At 36.9% G+C, this 25,841-nt stretch overlaps 1 protein-coding gene across 2 annotated transcripts in view; it reads left to right on the top strand.

Moving 5' to 3' along the window:
• Window positions 1-25,841, top strand: part of ANGPT1 (angiopoietin 1) — a 250,606-nt gene that overhangs the window by 203,413 nt on the left and 21,352 nt on the right. For both annotated transcript variants that reach the window (XM_027131602.1, XM_027131603.1), the window contains exons 6-7: window positions 156-257; window positions 8,382-8,548. In XM_027131602.1, the coding sequence (XP_026987403.1) occupies window positions 156-257; window positions 8,382-8,548 (269 nt within the window). The remainder of the gene's footprint in view (window positions 1-155; window positions 258-8,381; window positions 8,549-25,841) is intronic.

The following is a 25,841-nucleotide window of genomic DNA, read 5'->3' as shown; positions in this document are numbered from 1 at the left end:
GCCAATAAAATGTCTAAATTAATATTTTCAACATGGCAATTTTTATTATTTTTGTCTGTAGGCCTATCCATCCTATTTCTGTCTTGAAACATATCTGATACCTGTTTGTTTAAAATAGACATAATTTTCACTTGACTTTATTTTCCCTTTGTCAGGTATTTTGCAATATGGATCTCAATGGGGGAGGTTGGACTGTAATACAGCATCGTGAAGATGGAAGTCTAGATTTCCAAAGAGGTTGGAAAGAATATAAAATGGTAAGATGGAAGAATTTACATAGTTTTTGATGTTTTATCATGAGATTTTCTTCACTACACAATGTGATAAACTTTTGTATTTTTAGATGTCTTTCAGTTATTTAAAAAATAAAATAACGTTTGTGACATTATTCTCATTAAACACAAAACACTCATAAATCTTTTTCAGTAAATGATTTCCACGTGTGCATCAGAAGGAAAAATATATTACTGAAATTATTTAGTGAACTGTTACATATTGTCTGAATTTGTTCCTGGTTGAATGAGGGTGGAGGAAGCTAGAATTTAGACCCAGGCTGTGTACATGAGCCAGGACAAGGGAAGTGTGCAGGGCTGTGGGCTGTGGTGCAGGACTGGGAGGTACTACCAATGGCTTCACTCACATGGCTGGCAAGTTGTTGCTGGCTATGGACTGAGAACTCCTCGATGTGGTTAAGTTGGGCTTCTCCCAGTACAGTGATCCAGGGTCATCAGACTTACTAAGTGGCAGTTGACATCCCTCAAGCACAAAAATAGAACCTTCCAGTCCTTTTTAAGATTTATTAGACCCAGAAATGGCATGGTTTCACTTCCACTACATTCTTTTAGTTAAAGTTGATGACAGGGCCAGTCCAGATTCAAAGTGAGACAAGTACACAAGGGTGTGAACTGTGAGGCATGATTCACTGAGGTCTCCAAAATACCAGCAGACATCATCATCATCATCATGATCACCATCATCATATCTAACCCTTTCAATGTTTAATATGTGTAAGCCTCATACATAAATTCTTACGTAATTTTTATATCAAACCTATTATACAAAATTACCTGTGAGAACATAGGATAAAGGTGATGTTGCCGAGCAAGGGCTCGTTGCCTAAGGTTTGTAGAAGCCAATACTATGGCACAGGCTTTTGAGAAAAGAAAGAGCTTTTATTTTGAGGTCAACCAGTAAGGAGACAAGAGGCAAGGCTCTTCAAGTCTGTCTCCACAGTCCAGGGATCAGGGTGAAATTTAAAGAATCAGGGGAATCTCAAACATAGAAGCTGATTGGCTAGGCTTGAATCAGTCCATATAAGCTGCTGGAACCCAGAGTTTTCATATTAAAAGATTTCTTGCTCTGTGAAGAGCTCCAGGAGCAACATTTCTATTCTTTGAGTTCTGTAGACTGAAGATTCTTGGTTCTGGGGTCACCCTGGAGACATGGCTTCCTGTCTTACACATGCACTGTTCTAGTCTTTACTCTGCCACTTACAAATGGAGTGATTTTTGGCAAATCACTTAACCCATACCTTAACTTTCTCACTTGTTAAAAGAGTACGTTAATAATAGTACCTCATCTGCCTTGCAGGGATGTTGTGAGGATTAGCTATAAGTAAAGCTCTTGGCACATTGAATTGTCAGTAAATAGTAAGTATTATCATGATCCAAGATTAAAACATCAAAGACTGCAAATTTTTTTCTTAACTCTGGCAAAAATATTATTTTGCAAATCACCTTAAATCATGATTATTTTCACCACTAAAATGAGACATGAAGCAGTTATCTGAGAATTAGACTATAAATATAGATTCTGGCAAGTCTGAAATACATTATTATTAATACTAATGGTAAAAGAAAATTTGATATAAAGTTGTCATCACAGTGACTTTCCAAAATGGTGACTTACTAGCTGTAAGCATCTGCTGCCTTGGCAAACTAGGCTCGTTAAGTAAGAGAGACTGACGTATGAAGGATGGCATTGATTCATGTCTTATAAGCATTTACCAAATGTATATATTTTAAGCAATTTTTTAAATTATTGGAATGGGACTGAATTATTGTATATTCACAATAACCAAAAGCCCCAAACTTTTGTGAAGTTTACTCCTCTCCCTTTTTTATTTATTTTTTATTTTTTTCCCCTTTTTTAAAGTAGAAAGACTACCATGTTTTATTCAAACTCGAACAGTTTATCCTCTGAGTGTCAATTCTACATGGTCAGAAATGAGATAAACTCCAAACTTCTGAAACATTTTGGCAAAAATGAGTCTGATGATGTCTTTTTGTTTTAATTAAAAGAATTTATTATATGTTATAACTTGGTTAATTTTCACCAAAACACATGGTATAAAGTGTTTCCTCCAGAGCTTTTCTTTCACCTAAAGACAAAATAATGACTCCACAAAGAATGGATATAGACCCCTTATGCCAACGCTTATCAGTCACACCCACTTCTGCTCCCTGAATAAGAACTTGCTGCTAGGGTGTACATCCTTTGGGAAAAAGAACTTCTTGGCGTGTACCACTTCTTCCTCAGTCTTCCCTGATGTTTTATATGCAGTAAGATGCTTCACTTCTTTCTCAGGCACTGAGTATAGAAATAAAGTTTTATTCCTTCTTCTTTTCTGCCTTTCCTCCCTCCTTCCCTTCATTCTGGTTGACATCTGTGGGCTGCCTCTTGCTTCATAAGGTCTCCAGAACAATATGTTAAAATTACCAACACATGAAATTACAAATATATAATGGTAATTTTTAAACCTCTCTCAACATGGAAGATTTGCAATTTATTTGATTCTTAACATTGGCTTTAAGCCTACAAAATCTTTTACCTAAGCTTTGTTTTCACTTAAACTTCCTTATGAGGAGATTAAGCAAAACCTGGTTTATGGATTTGTAAAGATGTTTGCTGAGAGGGAAGTCTGGAGTGGGCTTTTTAAATGAGGCACTTAAGGAACTATATTAACTCCTTCGAGCCATAAGGATACCATTTAGTGGCCTCCAGCAATAACACTTACCAGGAGTACTTTTGCATATAAAGCCCAATCAAGTTCCAAACAGTACCCCAGTGGCCTAACTTTACAGAAGGTAGTGACTAATGCCCTGGAGACAACCTGTCTTTGTATGGAAAACAATTACCCATATAAACAGAGCTTCCTACTGACAAACAAGTATTTCAGGCTGAGCACAATACCTTCTGGGAGTTCTTTGTTTCTGGAAAGAAATTAAGAGCACATTTTCAACTGCATTTTAAACTCTTCACATTAAAAGGAGAAAAATATATAAGAAGTTTAAAATGCTGAAATAAATCATCCTCTGATCTTTCTTGGGCTGTCTCAGCAGTTAGAGGAGATGCACAATTGAATTGTATACTAAGCACCTTTGGAAAGCCGCAACTCAGTAACCCTGAGTTCTTATCTGTTTTCTTTAATGATTTTATGAAAAGAGATGAAATCTATAGGATACATGGACTGTGTCTGTTCTCAATTGTTTCAGCTATAAAAAGTCAGCACTTCCTATGAGCATTATCAGACAAAAGAAATAAAGTATCAGGGACAATTATTTTATTAACTTGGAAAAATACAAACCAAAACTGAACATTTCTGCAGATTTTGGCAAAAACTAATGAATATTGGTCTTTCCCCTCTGTGCTTTTTTTTTTTTTTTTTTTTTTTTTAGCAAAATGTGGTTTTTAAGGCCAATTTTAAGTCAGTATTAGTTTAAGCTAAATTCCAGGGTCTTTTGCCTTTTATTAAAGAGCTAAAAGGAGAATTAAAATTGATTAACAATCTCTCTGAATTATGATATCAATTGTGATTGACATAACTAAACAGTAGTTTTCATGAAAGGATATGGCATAGCATCCTTGGACTTCATTTATAAAAAGGAAGAAATTCTATTTTTATTACTATTGTTTGTTTATTCAATAAGGATTTGCTGCTTTTTCAATGTCAGCCCTGAATTTTGTATAATATTTTACTTTTATTCTTATGAATGTTGCAAGCTATTTATTTGGAGTAAAATATAAACCTGTGGTAAGCTGTTATGTGTACAATAATGTGTAAACCTTTTTTTGCTTGTTTGTGCATTGGTCATCTCTGTATTTCAGGCATAAGTATGAATTTTTTCAAGGACAGCCCCATAGTACATAATCAACACTTAACTCCTAATATCTTCAATCTGAAGATGAAGTTTTATCTCTTCCCTTGTACCACTTAGGTAATTTGATCTGGTTAATTTCTTTTTTCTCATTTGCACTTAGAATAGTTATTCTACATCATAATCCTATGGTTCCCCACCTTTAGTACACAGCACACTCACCTGGGGAACCTTTTAAATGTACAGATCTCTAAGACCACCCAAGACATACTGAGTCAGAACCTCCATACAGAACCAAGTCATCTATATTTTGAAAAAGCTCCACAGCTCTTTCTGATATGCACTGCCAATTGAAAGTAAGTGTCAGAACGATCAGTTTATTAGCATGGGCTTAAGATCTCAAAAATTACCTCTTTTGTAGATCCTAAAACTTTTGAAATGTAGTGAGAAAGAGATTAAAAAATATAGGACCACAGTAGAGTTGAAGAAGACAGCTTCTCTTTAGCATTAGGAAAGCAGAAACGAGAGTAAGAAGATAATCTGTAGACACAAACTATGGTTTGTGTCATAGTTTAGCCCCAGTTGCAACCAGTTGTTTTAAATTTCTTGTTTAATAATTAACTTCTCAGATTAAAATGACAGTACTCATTTGTATAAACCAATATTCAACTTGTCATAAGAATACATTAGTTCCTAGCATCTGAAAGCCATTTAAAGAATTGGTTCATATCGATACCCTTATTAATTCTCAGGCTAAGACAAGACCTGGATTATTTTTGTTCCCTTTCTCGTACAGAGTAGAAAAGAACCTGCTTAACATCATATAGCTTATAGTCTCTTGGGAGACAGGCGAGTAAACAGAAAATTACTATATATTATGATATATTCTCTAATTATAATAAAAACAACTAGATTTTTGTTAAGTGCTTCTCATGCATCAGCACTGAGTTAGATGCTTTAGGTATATTTTCTCACTTTTTTCTCGCAACAGTATATATGGAAATGACATTTTAAATCCTTGTTTTGCATATAAGGAAACGGAGGCTTAAAAGTAACAGCAAATGTGTGGCAGAGCAAGCCTTCAAATTGGAGCAGAGAGAGGGAGTAGAAGTTGTTGAATCAAAGCCAAGTCTTTGTTCCTAGGTGTCAGATTCGTGGCCGGCCTGATAAACTAGCCAGTAGACAGTTTACTAATGTTAGGAACCCATTTCCCCTTCTTTCTTGAATTTTTCATCTTCCTGATGAAATGGTTGTTTCTGCATCACTGCACTCAGCTATTAGAAGGTTTCTTCCCTACACTATCTCTCTAACCGTCATGTTGATTCCTTGTAGCCAATACAGCATATTTAGAAAGTTTTTTGGGAAGGTGCATGAAATAAAATTTTTGTTTATGAAAGCAAATTTCATTGCTTTCTTTTCAGTTGCTTCTTCCTCTATTTTCAGTCAGAAAAAGCAAACTGTTTAGGAAGGGTTGTTAACCTCCGCTTAGAGGGAGGTACAAACCTGCATGCCAAGAGGGGAATGGAGGCTCTTGGAGGAATGATACAAATGCTTCTCCTTTTCTGAGGCTGGCTGGAGATCACTGTCCTTTTCACTAAGCTGGAGAGCTTTTATCCTTGCAACACTTTCAACGGCATGGAAATATTTGATCTAAAACTTAACACTTCATCATTCCCACCCTACTTATTCACAGTTAGTACAATTACTGAATCTCTTCTAACTGGCTACACAAAAGAGGGAATCAAGTGGCTATAGAGAGAGTTTTGACATGTCTGAGCTGAGAAGAAATGCAAAGAGAATCCAAGCAGTCTTCTTTTTCTTCCCAGTGGCTGCTGCAACTGAGAATGTGCTAATTCTTTGACTTTCAGTCCCCTGTAACTTTCTGCTTTGCTTATTCATTGGAGAAGGTAAGCTTTACTCTTCTCCCTGGTATGAAGCACCAGCTGCCCTAAAAATGTGTAAAATTCTTAGCACATCTTAAATTGCTCTAAGATTTCCTGCCACTGTGGGACTCTTGCAAAGTGTGACTTGAGCATCTTAGGAACAGAGAAGGGAGGCACTGGAGTATGGACTTCATCATCTACCTGTACTCTGAGCTACAGGTAGATAGATGATCTTTGGGGATGCATATAACCACTGCAATTTGGACAAAGGGTGTTCAGTTAATCAAAAACTAAGCTAAATTGGGGAATAACCTTAAAAGTGTACCTCTATATGCTAATACATTTCACTGAAATATAAAAAATATACATTCATTTACCCATGTGTTTATAATGTAGGCTCAAAGCTTGGAATTCTGAGTCAGTGGCTCTTTCATAAAACTTTCCCATAATCAAATGCATCAAATTTCTAGCTTCTGTTTTTTTTAAACTAGAGCAAGTAAGGCATATACAAAGTAATGTACATTAAAAATCCTCTAAAGTTTTATTATTTTCCTCAGTCTTTTAGAGTTGTTGCAACAACATATAGCTCAAAAGCGTTCTTTAGTGATTTGCTTTCATTGAGCAAATCTAAATATTTAAATTAGTTTTTATAAAAAACAAAACAACAAAAACTCCTCTTTCCGCACTAATATTTAACTTATTTACATAACATTATAAATCTTATCATTACAATAACAGAACTGGCATAAATGAGTTTGAGACCGAATGCAGTTGGCCTTTGGTAAGTCACTCAATTGGCAGACAGTAGTGCACAAATGTATTTAATACTTTCAGTGTACTCTGGGCATCAATATATTTTAAGTAAGGAATGGAGAATAATGATTCATATGTTAAGTTGGTTAAAGGAGAAATCAGTTAAGAACACTTCTACTGTAGTTGTAATTCTGTAAAGTTGATATACATTAAATATGAAAAGAAACAAATATTTTCCAAATTCTATCTTCTGTGTTGAGAAAATAAGGATTGTTGTGATTATTTTAGTACTTCCCTCATACTTCTTCTTAATACAGATAAAATAAAACTTTTGTTAATGAATACCTCAATGAACCAGAATATGTTTCTTTCTGCAACATAAAAGTATATTATGTGATTACTGGACACCTCCAAGTCTTCCAAGCATGCATGTGCACAAGATAAACGGGGAATTTGTTCAGATTCAGATTTATGGACTGGCTCTCAGATAGCTTGATTCAAATTGGAGCCAGGAATATTTTTTTTCAACTAGTGCTCCAGTGATTATGATTCAGTTGGGCACTTTAAGAAACACCCCTGAGACACAACCAAATTACCTACAACAAGAATTATGTATTAAGGTTACTTCTCTGAATGCAATTGCAGGGTGCCATAGCCTTTGTTTTCTTCCTTCCTCCCTTTCTTCCATTTTCTTTGAACTTCGATGAAACATATGGAGTGCCCAGTGTATGCCAGCATTCTACTAGTCTTTGAGGATTCACAAATACAACACAGTTTCTGTCCTCAAGGAGTTCATAGTCTGGTCAGTAAAACAAACTCATATATCAAGAATTACACTGAACTTCAAGTTTTACCAAGGAACACTTTCCGAGGCAATTGTGAATACCCAAAGTCTAGGATGCCAGTAGTTTCCTAGGGTTTTAAATTTTCCTATCACTAACATAGCCAACATTAAGAGTTAGCTTTCTCTTGTGTACTTTCTTTTATTCCACAAAGAAAACTATTTTGAACACACTAACAGTGACTGGGATTGCCCTAAAGAGAACAGTGGAACCATACTGAGATTCTGGGGCGGAGCAGCCAGCTAGGTTCACTCACTAGCTCTTAAGTGTCAAAATCCTAGTCTTTTGAGGCTAGGGAAGTTAAGGGTCTAGTAATCTGTTATTATCTACCCATAATTTGACTTGTGAATAATAATAACAAAAATAATAATAATATTGTTAAATAACTTGTCTGATACTATGCTGATGATATTCATTGAAAAATATTTAAACTATGTTGAAAATATTCCGTTAACTAGTATTTTAGAAACGTTTTCAAAAGCAAGCTGTGATTGAGAAGCATTTACTGGTTAAACCCATTAACCAGATTCATTTAATTCGAAAACATCTCATCTACACAGATTTCTATATCAGAATTTACTGTAATAAAGAGTTAAACATGAGCCTCGATGGGGGGAACATAGCAGAAAAATACTGAGTGAGTAATCGAAGAAAGTGTATAAAAATATGAAAGAACCCCCCAAAAATATGAAAGAACCATCTTTAATTTTAAAGAATGTTTTTTATTGTTTAGAACATAGCTTAATACTAAACATGGAAAGAGCTTCTCCCTGAATTAACAACTGCATCTCTGTCTTCTTTCACAGGGTTTTGGAAATCCCTCTGGTGAATATTGGCTGGGGAATGAGTTTATTTTTGCCATAACCAGTCAGAGGCAGTACACACTAAGAATCGAGTTAATGGACTGGGAAGGAAACCGAGCCTATTCACAATACGACAGATTCCACATAGGAAATGAAAAGCAAAATTACAGGTAGGTCCTTCTTGGGTGTGGTGTTCAACTGCCTCAGGCCTAGTCATGTAAGAGTTTTAATGGAAAAGTGTGAAAAAAAGAAATGATCAAAGTTATCCTTCAAAATGAAAATCAGGCTGTCTAGGCCTATGACAAAGGGATGCAAAAAACCCTGTAAAGACTTCTTCAAAGCTTTAGATTTCAGTTCTCACAGACTGGTTATTTTTAATTTTTTTTAGAATTTTTTTTTTTAATTGGAGTAGAATTGCTTTACAATGTATTAGTTTCTGCTGTACAGTGAGGTGAATCAGCTTTATGTGTACCTATATCCCCTCCCTCTTGGACCTCCCTCCCATCCACCCCCCCACCCCACCCATCTAGGTCGTCACAGAGCACTGAGGTGAGCTCCCTGTGCTAGCTATTTTACACATGGTAGTGTATTTATTCACAGACTGATTATTTTGATGTTGGCTTAAATTCTAGAGGATATGGAATTAATTCAAACATGATATTATTGTTGTTATTTTTATTCTTACTGTTATTGTTATGGAGGTGCAGTGAATTTATACATATAAAACTAATGACAGAGAATTGGCTCAAACTCAGGGGCTTGAAATAAATACTTTCTTCTATCAAAAGATTTTTTTACTTATACTTCCCTTATTTACTTTTCTTAAATTATTTTTTACATTATCTTGAAGGTGACAAAAGAGGAGTAAAATTTTATGTTTGAATGATTTACTAAAAAATAAGGTGAGGCATAATTTAGAATTTTTTGGTCAGTAATGTGAGAGACAAAAATAAAGTCCAAGTAATGGCATCAGCATACACAACACATCATTGCGGATTAAAAATAGACTGTATACTTAATTGTTAACATCTCTGATTTTTTTTTCAATGAGCAGCTTGTACACTAGAAGAAAATGGTTAATCAAGTAATGCAGGGTGGTAAATTTATTTCACAAACACTTATTGTATTACTTCTATGTTCCCGGAACCCTACTAGGCACTGGCAAACTTGCAGTCAGTGATGAGGTCACTAGTCTCCCAGACCTCACAGTTTAGCTTTGTTACAAACTAGGTCACTAAATAACTGGTTGGCCTTCCTTGAGAACAGGAAGTATATTTCAGTTACTTTTATATCAGTACCCATAAATGCAATACTTGGCACATAGCAGGTCCTTAATAATGGTGTGTGACTCAGTTTTGTAAATTAGATAAACAGTAAATTAGGGTTGCAATGATTTTAAACTCTCGATATCGTGGCTACTCTACATTGGTCTTGGAAACACGATTGTGTGCATTAAAGGGTTGGCACACTGCTTCAAACAAAATGCAATGACAGCGACCAAGCCCTTATGCTTTTTTTCCAACCTGTGTGGCCATCTCCTCATAGTTCAGCTGTTTCTGCTGCTATTTGTCTTTTTGAAACATGCCATCCTTTAGGAGTTTAAATCTACAATTCTTTTATGAACACATCTCATTTTATTTTAATGGATTATGTGTGGGATTGGATCCTTGGAGACATAATAAGCATTTTCTTAACAAACGGTGATGATGTCACCACAACAGAAGATGAGAAATAGATCTAAAGAGTCGATAGTCTCATGGTGGGGAGAGAGGGTGTGCATATGGCAACTCAAGAAACCAAGAAGAGACATTTATAAAATTCAATGGACTGTGAGAAGAAATGTTTCCAAGGAGGTCAATATTTTGAGAGTTTTGTAACAAGAAAAACCACTGTAAAACATCAGGGGTACTCTTATGTAAATGTTTTGAGCTGAAACTTGAAACTATATGAAACTTGGCTAATGTCAGACAGCCTGACAATAGGACTAGCAAATAATTAGTCTAGTCTTTTTTCTAGGCTCCTGAAGAATTTGCTTTGGTTCTTTTCCAAAATGTCTCTCAGTTCTTGTGTGTGTGTGTGTGTGTGTGTGTGTGTGCGCGCGCATGTGTGTGTGTGCGCTTATGAGGCTGGGGTGGTATTAAGGGTGCAAAGAGTGGTAGGTTTAGGAGGGTCGGAGGCATCTGAAGTAGGCTTCAGGGTACATGGTATGAATGGCATCTGCATGAGGAAGGCACACTTATCTCCTCTTAAAATGCCCGCTGCCCTCACTGAGCATTTCCTGGTCCTTGAACATCTTTGTAATTCTGATCTTCACCCAAATAATGCAGATCTGTGATCAAAAAGCCAAAGTGAGGTGTACACTCTGAGATCTCCATTTTTCTCTCGAGAGAGAATTGTGAACCTTGAGAATCAGAATTATAGATCCAGAAGGAACTTAATCATTTAATGCCAAACCTCTGGTTTTAAAGAAAAGAAGGCTGAGGTTCAGAAATATGTAATATTTTTGTCCAAGGAGGGAAAAAGACTTAAATATGGGATGTTCGGCTCCTTCCTAGTTAGGTGTGGTTTCCACTCTGTAATGCTACTGTAATAAAGCTGGTGGCTCTGACCCTCTTTCCTGCCAAGACCCAGCAGAAAATAGATCCGTAATCATCACCTTCTCATGCAGTTAAATATTAAGATTCACACTGGCATCAAATGAGAAATTAAAACTCATTAAAACATAATGCCTGTTCTGGTGAAAGCTTAATCAAAATAAGCACACTATAAACTGGCATTATTCACTCTTTCAAAGAAAATCAAACAGAAGCTTGAAAAGGGAAGCTATACACCCTTGTGACTTCCCTCTCCACCTCTATCTTCACTCACACCCAGCACTGATTCTCCAGGCCCAGTAACACTACAGGTGGCCTCAAGTCAGGACTCCAGGTATCTAGCTTTGCTTTTCTGTGCTTGTTCTCATTTCTCTTCCCTCTGAATTAGGTGCCTCGTTGTGATAAATTATTAAAGGAATTAATGCTAACACTTGTGTAGTATTTTATAATCTATGAAATGATTTTTAATATTATAATCACTTAATCCTTAAAATGAATTTTGAGCTAGGTATTATTAGAAACATTTTAAAGATGAAGAAACTGATGAGGCTTTGGTCAATTGACCTGCTCAAATTCAACTAAATTCCAAATAAAATCAAAACTATGGAATTCGGGCTTCCCTGGTGGCACAGTGGTTGAGAGTCCGCCTGCCGATGCAGGGGACACAGGTTCGTGCCCTGGTCCGGGAAGATCTCACATGCCACGGAGCGTCTGGGCCCGTGAGCCATGGCCGCTGAGCCTGCGCATCCAGAGCCTGTGCTCCGCAGTGGGAGAGGCCACAACAGTGAGAGGCCCGCGTACCGCAAAAAAACTATGAAATTCATGGTGGGGTTTTTTTCTTCTGTTTTTACATTTTCTATATTTTTCCTCTTACAAATTAAATTCAGAAATTTTTGCATTTTCTTTTTAAAAATATTTTATCTTAATAGAAATTATATTTTGAAAACTCTTGTAATAGTTGTGGCCATAATGTATAAACCAAAAAAATTTTTAAATAGATCTTTCTCATGCCCTAGACACATATTGATTTAGAGTAAATGTTGTGAATAGATTGATGAGCTTACAAATGTACATGTAATACACATATTTTCCTTTTATTCTCCAAGGAAAGTCCAAATGATTTTCTCAGATAGAAAATAAAATCTTTAGAACCCAAGAGAATATAAATAAGAAAAAAACAATAATGTGAGAGTGTTATGATAAACACGTCACGTGCAATAACACACAATCAACATGAAATTACTAAATACTTCCTCTAGAGAGGCAGTATTATCCAGATCCTCGTCATCTAACACCCAGACGGTTATAAAGCCTTCCTGCCTCCAGTCTTGATGCTCTCAGATATACCTTCCACGCTATTATTGAGATGTTTTTTCTGAAACACAATCTGACTTGGGCTCTGCCATCCTTCACATATTTCAACAGTGTTCAAATATCTACAGGTTAAAGTCTGCCACCTAAAACTCTTCCTGTCCTGGTCCTTCCTACTTATTCAGCTATTACTATCATATTGTTCCCCCAACCTCACCCAATCAGATACCCCCTTATTGTGATTATGATCCAGAAACTACTTGCAATTTCCCTTTACCACCCACGCCTTTGTTTATGCTGTATCCTTACCCTATACATATAAACCCAACTTTGGATACATCTTCTAAATCTTTAAGATTTTCCTTTATTTCAGGAAGTCTTCCCTGATACCTACTATGGTATATGCTCCGATGTGCTCATCTATATCCTCCCTTCAGAACTGAAGCACTCCTTCTCCCACTTCCTGGGAACATTGCTGGCTAACAGCTTGTAGCCAAGGTCCCCTGCCTGGGTATGCCTATGACTGAAGAAAGTCATCTCATTCAAGGTCACTGCTTCTTCCTACAGACAGATTGCATCCAATGACTGGTCAGTATAGGAGTCTATTAAGGACCACTTGCCCTAATTGAGGACAATTCTGAAGGCTATCCAAGGTCCAGAATTTCACTTGAGATTAGCTGAGATGTTCACTATGATTGCATGTGAGCCCATGCAGCTTCTCCCTCTGCCACTGGAATCGATCCTAAGATCATTCACCTATAAATATCCCTACACTGATTTCCCAGAGAAATGCATCACCTTCATTCTCAGGTCAATTTGGATGCTTTGTGGTCCCATAGATGCATAACAGTCTGTGAATAACTATCCAGTATCCACATTCTATTATGTCATTAACAAGTATTTATTAAATAACTGTGTGTATGATCTGTCCCACTAATTTCTAAGTTTCTAGAATATGGAAACCATTTTTATCAAAATTCAAGATATATACCTAAGCCAGCCAAATTATTATTATTTTTTTTTTTTTGCGGTACGCGGCCCTCTCACTGCTGCGGCCCCTCCCGCCGCAGAGCACGGGCTCCGGACGCGCAGGCCCAGCGGCCACGGCTCACGGGCCCAGTCGCCGCACACGGGATCCTCCCGGACCGGGGCATGAACCCGCGTCCCCCGCATCGGCAGGCGGACTCCCAACCACTGCGCCACCAGGGAAGCCCTAGCCAAATTATTGCTAATAGTTAATAGTTAATATTTGTTGAATACATGCTATGCACCAGACACCTTGTTTTACCTAAGAAAATTGAGGTGTGGTATTTCGCATAAGGTCACAAGTACTAATATGAGTAGAAGTCACAATTTGAGCTTTGATCTCTAACTGCCCATCTTTTGGCCATCCCTCAGTAAAAGGAAATCCATCAGTTAATTGCTGGAATTAAATATACTCAAAGCACATATTCTAAGAGATAAAATATGTTTCTTCTAACCCCACTTCTGTCTTTAATAATCTGAATGTCTGCAGACACATTATCTTATCTCTCAATTTTCTGTCCTATAAATTAAAGTATTTATAAAGCTCCTTGCAGCTCAAAACTTATTAACTAGAATAAAATTACTTTTATGTATACATGTCTTTTTTATTTTTTTCCCCTTCAATTCTTTGATAAGTGATTAAATTTTGATCTCCCTAAAAATACTTCAGTAAGATTTTCCATCAGTTTAGGGCTTACAATGACCTTTTTCTTCTCATAAAAACTTTGCTGGTCTTTGCTGGTCCTAATACTTAGAGCTAAAAAACAAATACATAACTGCCACCACATCCAATGCTTAAAAGAAATAAATGTTTAATTGTGGGTTTAGGGAGATGCTGTGATCTACTGGAAAGAGCTCTGGAATAGGAATCAGAAGAAGTCTGGCTTCACTATCCATAAAGCCAGTTTGGTTGTATCAGTCAGTGTTCAGTTATGGAAGCAAAGCCATGATGAGTATTATGGAAATAAGGGATTTATTATACAAATTCCACCTTACACAAATGTGAGGTGAGCTGGGAAAGTGAAGGTCTGGAAGATGAAGGTGGATAATCAGAGGAAGGGTCACTAACACATATACATGAACCCCAGTGTGGTAGTGGACAAGCTGAAGCCAGCAGGAAAATTCGAGAAACCAGGCACGTCCAGCTACCAAATCCAGCTACCAGCTTAGATCTCACAGCAGGGGAGATCTAAGAAAAGCCGTAGCTACGTTACCTAGGGTTGTGCAATCAGGCATCTGGTGTCGAGTCTGGACAGATTGCCAGCATGGGGGAGGCAAGCTGGATGCAGAGTGGAAGAGAGCACAAGCTGAGAACTGCTGGGCACCTCTGACCCTGGGCACCTCTGACCCTGAACATCACCATACCTAATGATAATCTGAGTTGGACCACTGCTTTACTTCCACCATTCAAATCTCATACAAAGTCCTCTTGGGGCCAACTCTAACTTGGAACTGTACAAAGAAGGAGAGTCTGAGAAACACAGTTCTCAGATTAACCAACTTGACAGTAGCACAATCTAGCAATACCTTGGGCAAATCACCTAATACTTTTATACCTCAATTTTCACATCTTTAAGTGGGAATAATGTCCACTGTCCTGTAGTTCTCACCATTTTTTATATGGATCCAATCAGAAAGAATATGCAAACATACTTTGTATTGGACAAACTTAAGTGCCATATGACTATGAAAGATATGTTTTATTATTTAATTCGATTTTTATCACACCCAGGAAGTTTATTATTTATTCAATAAAAATTTAGTATGTTTCTATATTGAAATCTAACCCCCCAACCACGGTCCCAAAAATGTCTTTTACTGATTGGTACTTATCTATTTACTTGTTTGGATTCAGGACCCAGCTCAGACTCACTTATTGCATCTGCGATCTCTTTAGTCACCTTTTACCTAGAGCAGTTGCCTACCACACACTTGCCATTAGTATTTTTTTTTAATGCAGATCAGTTTTCCTCAGAAATGTCTCTTTATTAATTTATCTGATTATTTCTTCCTGATGAGATTCAAATTAAACCTTTTTGACAAGAATGCTAAATAAACGATACTGTGTACTTCCCATTTTATCACATCGGAAGGTACAGAAGGTCATTTTGTCCCATTATTGGTTGGCTTAAGTTTAATCACTTAGCGTTTTGTGGGGTTTTTTACAATGGAATATGTAGTCTCAAAGAAGATTCTTACAAAATGTCATAAGTTATAAAACACATAAAGCTGATCTATGTTGATTGAAGTGGTTGTGGGGACTTGCTACAATATCCCTTTGGCCTCCCCCTTGCTAGTGCCTCTGACATTTGTAGAGTACATTGTATTATATTACCATATCTGTAAAAGTAACGATTTACCAATTGGAGATAAATTTTGCATGTGATTTTATCAAGTGACTTTACATGTTAATTTTTTCCATTCTTGGTTACAGTTTGTTCCCTAAAGTTAACTCCTTTGTCTTTTTATATTAACTCGATTAATAAATCCTCTATCACAGATAGTATAATGACAAACTTACAGATAGCCCTTCTGTGAACCAATAGAAAATTTGTATTCGCGAAGTCTGAATGATAGTGTTTCACTATTTAATGTACATTTTAGATTATAATTATAATCTTACCATAATATTTATAATGCACAGTTTGGTGATTTTCTTCTCATTTTATTATCTCCTTATTATTTGTTGGGGGTGAATGATACTTTCAGGGTAGAACTATGGATATGCTAAAGCCTCATTCTGGAAGAGATTCCATATGAAGAGATGAATACGATGTTTAAACAAAATTACCAAAAAAAAAAAAAAACCTTGAAAATAATTTGGCCATTAAACATCTTTTTGTACAAAGTTTATTTTTGGCCAGGATCTTTATTGGGAAGCAGTTTTATGTAATGGGTAAAATATTGTATTGGGAATCAAGAGACATGAACTCTAGACTTGGATCTGTAGTTACTTTTCTGAATGACCTTGGACAAGTTACTTCACTTTTCCAAGTTTCAGGTCCTCAGAAGTAAAATGAGGATGTAAGGATGAAGTCTTTTTAATTCCAAAATCCTTTTTTTCAATCATTAAAGCATTCCCATGCCATGTGTATATTTCAAGGACAAAACAAATCAGTGTGGATTGAAAAGAATTCTCTTGAGCCTCCCACGTAAATTTAAGCCTTGCATTTTCGTAGGTATTGCAAAACTTGTTTCACTTTTTAGTGAAATGTTTTTCATTTCTCTGATCCTCTGGGCTCCACTGTCCTGGCTGGAACCAGTAGCAGATGTGTTGAAATACTAAGAGGAAATTTATTTCTTACAGCAGTTCTGGACTGATCAAGGTAGGCAAAAAAATATATAGGGAATCTCCTGGCAGTTTCTACCCTCTTGAATTTTTAGCCTAGATATCAAACCTAAGGCTTTAGGTAGTTTTATTTGTATTTTCAAATAATTTCTCCAACTTGGGAGGTGTATTACTTTTATTTAGACTACGATTTTTGTTGTGATTATACTTCCTAAAACAGAGAAGGAATTTTTGTTTGTTTGTTTGTTTCTTTTGCGGTACGCGGGCCTCTCACCGCTGTGGCCTCTCCCATTGCGGAACACAGGCTCCGGACGTGCAGGCTTAGCAGCCATGGCTCATGGGCCCAGCCGCTCTGTGGCATGTGGGATCTTCCCGGACCGGGGCACGAACCCATGTCCCCTGCATCAGCAGGCAGACTCTCAACCACTGCGCCACCAGGGAAGCCCAGAAGGAATTGTTTTATTCAACAAAATTTGTATTTTATACTCCTTGACTGAGATGAAATATTCAAGAGGAAGAGGGCATGGTCCTACAAAGTCACTCTGTACCTTCTTCAGGCCTTACAAAGATCAGGAAATCTCTTGACTTTAATGCAGATTAATGTCAGTCTCTAGAGTCTTAAATTTTTCTAAGACAACAAAAGCAAATGCCTTGGTGCTGCTAGGTCTAAGTATTCCCAGGATTCCAGCTCCAGAATGAGTAATGCTGGGACTCAGACAACTGCTGTCCTAGAAACTTATAGGTTGGCAGAAATCGCTAGAATCAGCTAATGCTGCCTCCAGGAAATAATCTAGGGAGATGTCCTGCGATCCCACTGCTGGGGGTCCTCCTAAATGTTGGCCACCACTGAAAAGATGAAGGCTGTATCTTCAATGAAGAAAATATTTGTTATTTTCTATTCTGTGCTATCCTAAGGTAAAATATCCAGAGATATTTCAGTACAGTCATGTACGTGTGTGTTCACACATGTCTATACTCGTGTGTGATGGGGCTAGGGGAAGGGATAGACAGTAGACAGACAAACAGGCAATTACAATGCCATGAACATAGTGAGTTTGGAGATAAAGACAAGTATGGCATGAATAGGGGGACCTAACCAATTTTAGGGGCTTGGGAAGCCCTCCAAGGGGTAACCTAAGTTGACATAAAAATGACAAATTGGAATTAGCTGAAGAAATAGTTCAAATTGGAGATCGAAGAGTGAATAGCGTATGTGAAAGCTTGTAAGTGAGACCCAGCATGTCTTGTTAGGCAAACTGCAAGTAGTAAGGTGTTGTTTAAGCACAGAGTGTAAAGGGATAATGATGAAGTGTGATGCTAAGAGCAAAGAGGAGAGCCAGACAACTAGTAATATGTGAGAGACTTAGGACTTAGCCTCTAAGGGCAGCCCATCTGCATAGTCTTTTCTCACATCCCAATCAATTTTTTTTTCACTCGGCGTTTTTATTACTCTGTTCAATAAATATGAGTAACAACAATGTGCAAGACACATGGGTGAGACAAATCCACAAAACTCAACCCGTATCCTTCAAGAGCTTAACATCTTTCCTGACTTGATTTTCTTTATCCTTTAAGTCTTAGCTCAGACTGTAGAGCTCTGCTTTTTATATTGGGTAAGGAGCCCCTTCTGTGTGCTCTCCCTGTGCTCTGTGCCTACCTTTATCAAAGTCCTTATCACACGGGGTTGTAATGGGCTATTCTTTCTTATTAAACTGCCACCTCTAGGAGGGCAGGGACCTCTCCACAATGCTTGGCATACGTCTGGAAAGAAAGCACTTTCTAATAAATATATGAAAGACACATCAACAAAGGTATCTTTTGTGCATTCAGCAAACACAACTGATTACTATATGACAGTTATTGATATAGATGCTAGAAATTCGGAGATCAAGTCGAATTCCTGCCCTCGGAGGTTTATGGAATAGAATGGAAGCATATGGCAGTTTCCATGTCAGGTTTTTAATAAAGTTCTGTGTCCTTTAGTTTCTTGGATTGTTGCTTGGATGAGATTCATTTCCCTGATCTATTCAACTGCAGTCTCTTCTGTTTATTTATTTATTTTTTACCTGTAAAAGTTAGGCAAAAATTTCTAGATTGCATCATGCCAAGCAAATGAAATAAAATAAACACACAGCATACCTTATTCCCTAGGCCAATTAATCCTGGAAAAGGATGCTGTGTTGCTGTCACCAGTAAGTAGTTTGTGGGCTACAAGGACTAGGTACTCTGCCTGCAATTTTGATAGCTGCCACTTGGTGACAGTAAACTTTGATATTTTTAGAACTCACGGTTAAATAACTGAGAGCTTATCAGAAAGTACGAGATTCAGTTAATTATATTTTTTGAGTAAAAAATTTTTAAATAATGAAAATGACAATATAAAATATTGACTACCCTGTAACTAATACAGTGCTTTTTCTGTCTAGATGATCTATTTCTTTTCGAGAGCCTTTACTCATTTCAACCAGAAGCACTTATAAAACCATTTAAAATAATCATGACAAGTATCAACAAATATCAACATTAAATGCTCAACTATAAATTCTGTGCCGATAGTATCATCATAACAATCAACTTTAACTAATATTAATTGAGCATTTACTCCGTGCCAAATACTTGTAAAGTGCTTTGATATGTCTCTTTTGGTACTAACACTACAAATGCCAGTGCTTATGCTGGTCTGCTCATTCTCTTTTGAAAGAATCAAAAGTGCTATTTTATTACCTGCCTCAATTAGAAGCTCAGCTAAACACTTGGATAAAGAATAATTTTAGTCTTATTCATTTTTAGGCTGCAAATGAAAAACACTTCTTTTCCCTCACATGTGCTTATGATCAATTCTAGAGAGAATTTTCCAGATCTGAAGATCAGAAGTCATTATATAAACAACTGGAGGTCACAACATTGTTATAAAATAATTATTTTAATGAACTATGCTTTAAAAATAGCAGATGTGTTAAAGATCAAATGAATAGTTTGCACCTGTTTATAATCTGATTTTTCAACTACACCTAGTATTCTTTCTTAGCAGAATAATTACATCTGAATATTGTATGCTTCTTTAACATCACCTAACCTAGAACACATGCTGATAATTAAAGACATTAAGTCAATATTTCCTTGGCTTGTTAATAATAATTATTAAATATGTTGTCCAATATTCATAATTATTTTATTTCTCTCTTAACTGGATATGGTTTTGCTTTAATTTACATAACTTCACTAAAATTACTCTCTTACAATTCTTTTGAAATCAGAGTCTGCATTCATTCATTTATCCAGCCAGCCAGCCACCAAATTTTTATCATGTTGCTGTTATTTGCCTGGTACTACTCAATTATTTCCAAACTTGAGTGTGCATAAAGTCAACTAAGATGTTTGTCTAAAGTGTAGATTTTTGAATCTCACATCCAGAGATTCTGATCCTGGGATAGAACCTAGGTATCTCAAGCCTACCAAGTATGGCCAGGTGATGCTGATGCAGAAAAAACACTTTAATGACACTAAAAGGACACATCATCCTTGCTGGTCTTGTGGAGCTAATAGTCGAAGAGAAGGAAGGAAACATGAGAGGGATAGTTGGCTTAAAGTAAAAGTTTCAGCTGCAGTATGTTTTAGCATGCCTGTTTGTTTTTTTGTTTTGTAGTGTTTTGGTTTTTGATCAAGGAATCATAGACCTTTTCAAAAATTTGCTGGAGCTACGCATCTTCTCCCCAGAATAAATGAACAAGCACAAAATTTTGCTCACATTTATGTATGATTCAGCTCCACAATAAGAACTCTTGGAATTAGGCTATAGTTGGGCACTAAAGAAAAGCGGTGAACTTGGCTGGGGTTGAGGGTGGATTGGGGTACATTGGAGGAGACTGAAGGGGACCAGGAAAGGCTTCGTGGAGGAAATTCTTGGTTATTTGTGAAGTATGAGTAAGTTCTCATGAGGCATATGTGGAGGATGGTGGTAGGAGGGAAGTCTTGAGATTCCAGCCAGAAGGAGCAATGTGGACAAAGACCCAGAGGTGGGAGAGAGCCTGCCTTAGTTAGACAAAAGCAAGTGTCTTGTATGTAGAGGTTCGCTGTGCTACAGAAAACGAAGGCCATATTACATGATAAGGAGTTTGGACTGTGTCTTACATTAATTGTGGAGAGAAATAAGCACACTGATGATTTTGGTCAACAGAAGAATCTGTTTATGCATGCTGGAGCCTTATTTGCAGAACTTATAGCAACACGTTGTCCAAGTACAACAAGAGAAAGTATTTCCTCTTTGCAAAAAACCTCAGAGTGTCTCTCAGTGGTTTTCAGCATTCTACTCACCCCTTCCTCTTCCTCTATCTTCCCTTAGGGGATCCTGGAAATAAAGGTTCTTGCTGCTTTTTAAACAGAAATAAAAATGAGAACAAATCTACCTCCCTTGAACTTGTTTACACACACACACACACACAAAATTACCAGTTTCAGTCGTAAGTTTTACAAGGTCCTGACTTAATTTTTAGTAAAAAAGCAAACCCATAAACTCTCTGAGATGGCTGTCAGCCTGGTCTTTTAGGCACCAGAAGAGGTCTGGTCAGTGAGCCACTCGCTCGGAACTGATTCTGTCAGCCACACGTGACGCCAAGGGAACTGAAGTAAGTTTAAGGGACTGTGTGTTCTTTACAGGGGTCTTTAGTGCCATGTAATTCATTTGGCACTAATTTTTTTTAATGTATCCTTAGAAAAGGAAGAAATACTAGAAGAACGTTATTTTTATTTAGAACTAAAAACAGAGAATCACCACGGTGTATATTTCTGAACTTTGAGAAGTATGGTTTCATTGTCACAGCTTTCAATGAAAATCGTTTGTTTTTTTTTTTTAATGTACGGAGTAGAGTGTACTCTTTCAGCACTGTGCAAAAGCACTCAGAGACAACAGAGTGTGAGTTCACTATCTTTTTTTTTATGGAGGAAGAATTTATCATGAATTTTGAACAAATGCAATCATCATATCACTGAGAAAAACTGAGAACTGTATTTTACTGGGGTTTTGAAACGAGTCGCTGTTAACAATGTATCGTGTGTCAAGAGTTTGAGAATACCTGGGTGGTTGATAAACTCATTTTCATCAAAGTTCTACATTATATTAATATTTGTAAGTCAAGGAAGGGACATTAAAATATATGTTGTCAAAACTTAGATGAAAAATTTGTGTAAAATTTAAACATGTATAATGAAAGCTAATACTATATAAAACAATCATAATAGAATCAGGGAATAAGTGAAACTGGGTTCTCTGAAGTTTCTCATTATTTGGGGCTGAGGTTTTCTATAACTCTGGAAATGTGTCTTTCTTAATCACAACACAGATTCCCATGACCCTTGCTATCTCAGGCATTTTTCACACTTGCACATCTTCCACTAAACATGTTCAAATTTATCTATCAAATTACATATCTACATCAGGGCTTCCGAAGCTTAAGAAGCAAATAAGGTACTCCTTCTTAAATAATGGTTAGATTAATACACTACACAAATTCTGGGGATTCCCCAATGATTCAATTCCATTTGAGAACAAATGATGCCAATTAAGGAAGACTGTCATAAAGGAAACTTTCAGGAAGTAAAGATGCGAATTAAAGGATAGGTTGGAACGGGTGATCTTTTCAGGGATTTTTCCAAGTACCAATTATGAGTAAAGAAAGGGAAAAAAAATACACGTGCTGCATATATGGAATCTTAAAAAAACGATACTGATGAACCTAGTGGCAGGGCAGGAATAAAGACGCAGACATAGAGAACAGACTTGAGGACACAGTGGGGGAAGGGGAAACTGGGATGAAGTGAGAGAGTAACATTGACATATGTACACTACCAAATGTAAAATGGATGGCTAGTGGGAAGCAGCCGCATAGCACAGGGAGATCAGCTCGGTGCTTTGTGTCCACCTAGAAGGGTAGGATAGGGAGGATGGGAGGGAGGCTCAAGAGGGAGAGGATATGGGGATATATGTATCCTTATAGCTGATTCACTTTGTTGTACAACAGAAACCAACACAACATTGTAAAGCAATTATACTCCAATAAAGATATTAAAAAAAAATACACATGCTGGATTCAGCCAATAAAGCACCCTATTATATGGCAGGATTCTCAAAAGATTGGAATTTTACTTTACTAAAGAATAAACATTTGAATTAAAGGATTGTTATTCAGACATCTGGGCTCAAATTAATGTAGACCTTAAATTAGGTAGTCAGTCAGCAAAGGGACTCTGGTTTCTTGTTCTTTGTGCATAGTATTCTGCTTGCTCCATATAAAAATGAGGAAAACTTTCAAAGGAAATGGGGCCTATGGATTTGAGAAAATTGGTCCTTTTCATCTTGAATTTCTCCAGCTTATTGCCTACATACATGTCTTAATTAGCTCCATGTCTATCTCACTGTTTTCATCACTGTCTGTATGCTTATGTATGTCTATCAATGTCGTATACATTTTGCTTGTTTAATTTAGACTTATTCATATAGCTCATGTTTACCGTGCTTCTGTGTAGTTTATAGTTATTGGTTAGGGAAGTTTGGTTTCTTTGTTTAATTTTTTATTAATATTCATAAGTACTCTACACGTGACAGTCTTTTCAAGGCTTTTATATGTATTACTTCATTTAGTTATCACACAGTATTAGAAGGACATTACTATTATGAGAGTCATTTTACAGATGAGGCAACTGAGGGTCAGAAAGGATAAGAGCTAAACTCTAAACCCAGACAATTAAGCTCCAAACTCTGTTCTGTTATACTATCTCCTGAGTTCTATAGACACACATATGCAAATACAATGACACAGTCCTACTCTTTAGAAGTTAATGTTGTATATTTTTTGTGTGTGTGTGGGAGTGGGGAGATAAAAGGAGGAAAATTTTGGTTGATGACTTTATTGTCAGTTATTTTCTTCATTCATACTTACTTTGTACCAAACCACCTATATCTTCTTTTTTTTTTTTTTTTGTGATACGCGGGCCTCTCACTGTTGTGGCCTCTCCCGTTGTGGAGCACAGGCTCCAGACGTGCAGGCTCAGCGGCCATGGCTCACGGGCCCAGCCGCTCTGCGGCATGTGGGATCTTCCGGGACTGGGGCACGAACCCGTGTCCCCTGCATCGGCAGGCGGACTCTCAACCACTGCGCCACCAGGGAAGCCCTACCTATATCTTCTTGATCTTTATGTCTCTTTAAGTATCTCTCAATCTCTATCACGTCCTTAATTCTTAATTAGTCAAACTGTATGTTATTAGATCTTTTAATCTTCCTACTTACATCCTCTTTTCTTTTGAAACTTCTTTTGAACTTTTCCTTCTACTTATAGATTCATAACTATGAATGTAGATCATTGTCATACAACTCTTGTCGTTGGCATATGTTCGCTCTTTTTTTATAGGTGCACCAACTTTGCTTCATATATTTTCCTATCATTTTCTTACATACTTATTGAAAGGCTATCGCAAATAAGTACGTAATCCGTTCACCTATGGACAATGGAGTAACAGAATATATCTCCAACATACAAAAAATAGTGTGGCACATAATGACAGATTTATTTAATACAGCCTCCTCCAACAGAGATCACAGTCCTAAGATTCAGCATTGGAAAACAAGCCCTCTGTCCTCTAACAAAGAAGATGGAGGCTTTGAAACAGATCTTTAAAATGAATGCCCTGTTTCTGGAGGGAATTATGCAATAGAATGGACTCATGTATAGATATATTGGGTTGGTCATAAGGTTTGTTCGTTTTCTTCCGTAAGATGGCTCTAGTAGCACTTAGTTGTCTTTGACTTCATTTGAAACAGTTTTGTTAGATTGTATGTGGCAGCTGTCATATCAGCGTGCATTTATAAAAAGACTTATCAAAACTGAATTTTTGTGTAGCCATTTTAATATTGAAGATGAAAAAAAAGCAACATTTTTGGCATATTATGCTTTATTATTTCAAGAAAGGTAAAAACGGGGCCGAAACGCAACAAAGATTTGTGCAATGACTGATTGAACATGTCAAAAGTGGTTTGCAAAGTTTTGTGCTGGAGATTTCTTGCCGGCTGATGCTCCACAGTCGGGTAGACCAGTTGAACTTGACAGTGATCAAATCGAGACATTAATTGAGAACAATCAATGTTATACCATGAGGGAGATAGCCGACATCCTCAAAATATCCAAATCCAAACCAGCTTGGTTATGTTCATCACTTTGCTGTTTGTGTTCCACATAAGCTAAGCGAAAAAAACCTTCTTGACCATATTTCTGCATGCGATTCTCTACTTAAACATAACAAAAGCCCTCCGTTTTTAAAACAAATTGTGATGGGCGATGAAAAGTGGATACTGTACAATAACGTGGAATGGAAGAGATTGTGGGGCAAGTGAAATGAACCACAACCAACCACACCAAAGGCCAGTCTTCATCCAAAGAAGGTGATGTTGTGTATATGGTGGGATTGGAAGGGAGTCCTCTATTATGAGCTCCTTCCGGAAAACCAAGCAATTAATTCCAACAGGTACTGCTCCCAGTTAGACCAACTGAAAGCAGCACTCAACGAAAAGCATCAGGAATTAGTTAACGGAAAACACATAATCTTCCATCAGGATAACACAAGACCGCATATTTCTTTGGTGACCAGGCAAAAACTGTTACAACTTGGCTGGGAAGTTCTGAATCCTTCGCCATATTCACCAGACATTGCACCTTCGGATTTCCATTTTTTTTGGTCTTTAAAAAATTCTCTTAAGGGAAAAAATTTCAGTTCCCTGGAAGACTGTAAGAGGCACCTGGAACAGTTGCTCAAAAAGATAAAAAGTTTTGGGAAGATGGAATTATGAAGTTGCCTGAAAAATGGCAGAAGGTAGTGGAACAAAAGGGTGAATACGTTGTTCAATAAAGTTCTTGGTGAAAATGAAAAATGTGTCTTTTGTTTTTACTTAAAAACTGAAGTCACTCTTGGGCCAACCCAATAGATCCCTTTGTCAAACTTGATGGTCTCACTTCTCATATTTGCTTTAGTAGATCATTCCATGAGCTGTTTCTTCAAATGTCTGGTGGCAACCACAAACTCATTCCATCCTTATTAAAAGTGTCCCACTGTATGATTTGAGCAGACCATTAGGTCATTAGTACTGGACAAATTTCAAATCAGGAAAAAAATGCCCATGGGACTTGAATTGTAAAATATAATTGTATTATTGGAGTTAAAATGTTACTACATATAAAGAATCTCTTGAGATGAGT

The sequence above is a fragment of the Aethalodelphis obliquidens genome, unplaced genomic scaffold (genome assembly GCF_003676395.1).
Source record: "Aethalodelphis obliquidens isolate GAN/ISIS:26980383/991018 unplaced genomic scaffold, ASM367639v1 scaffold39, whole genome shotgun sequence".
Lineage (NCBI taxonomy): Eukaryota > Metazoa > Chordata > Mammalia > Artiodactyla > Delphinidae > Aethalodelphis > Aethalodelphis obliquidens.
Note: the sequence above shows the minus strand (reverse complement) of the source record. Positions and strands in the feature narration are given on the sequence as shown.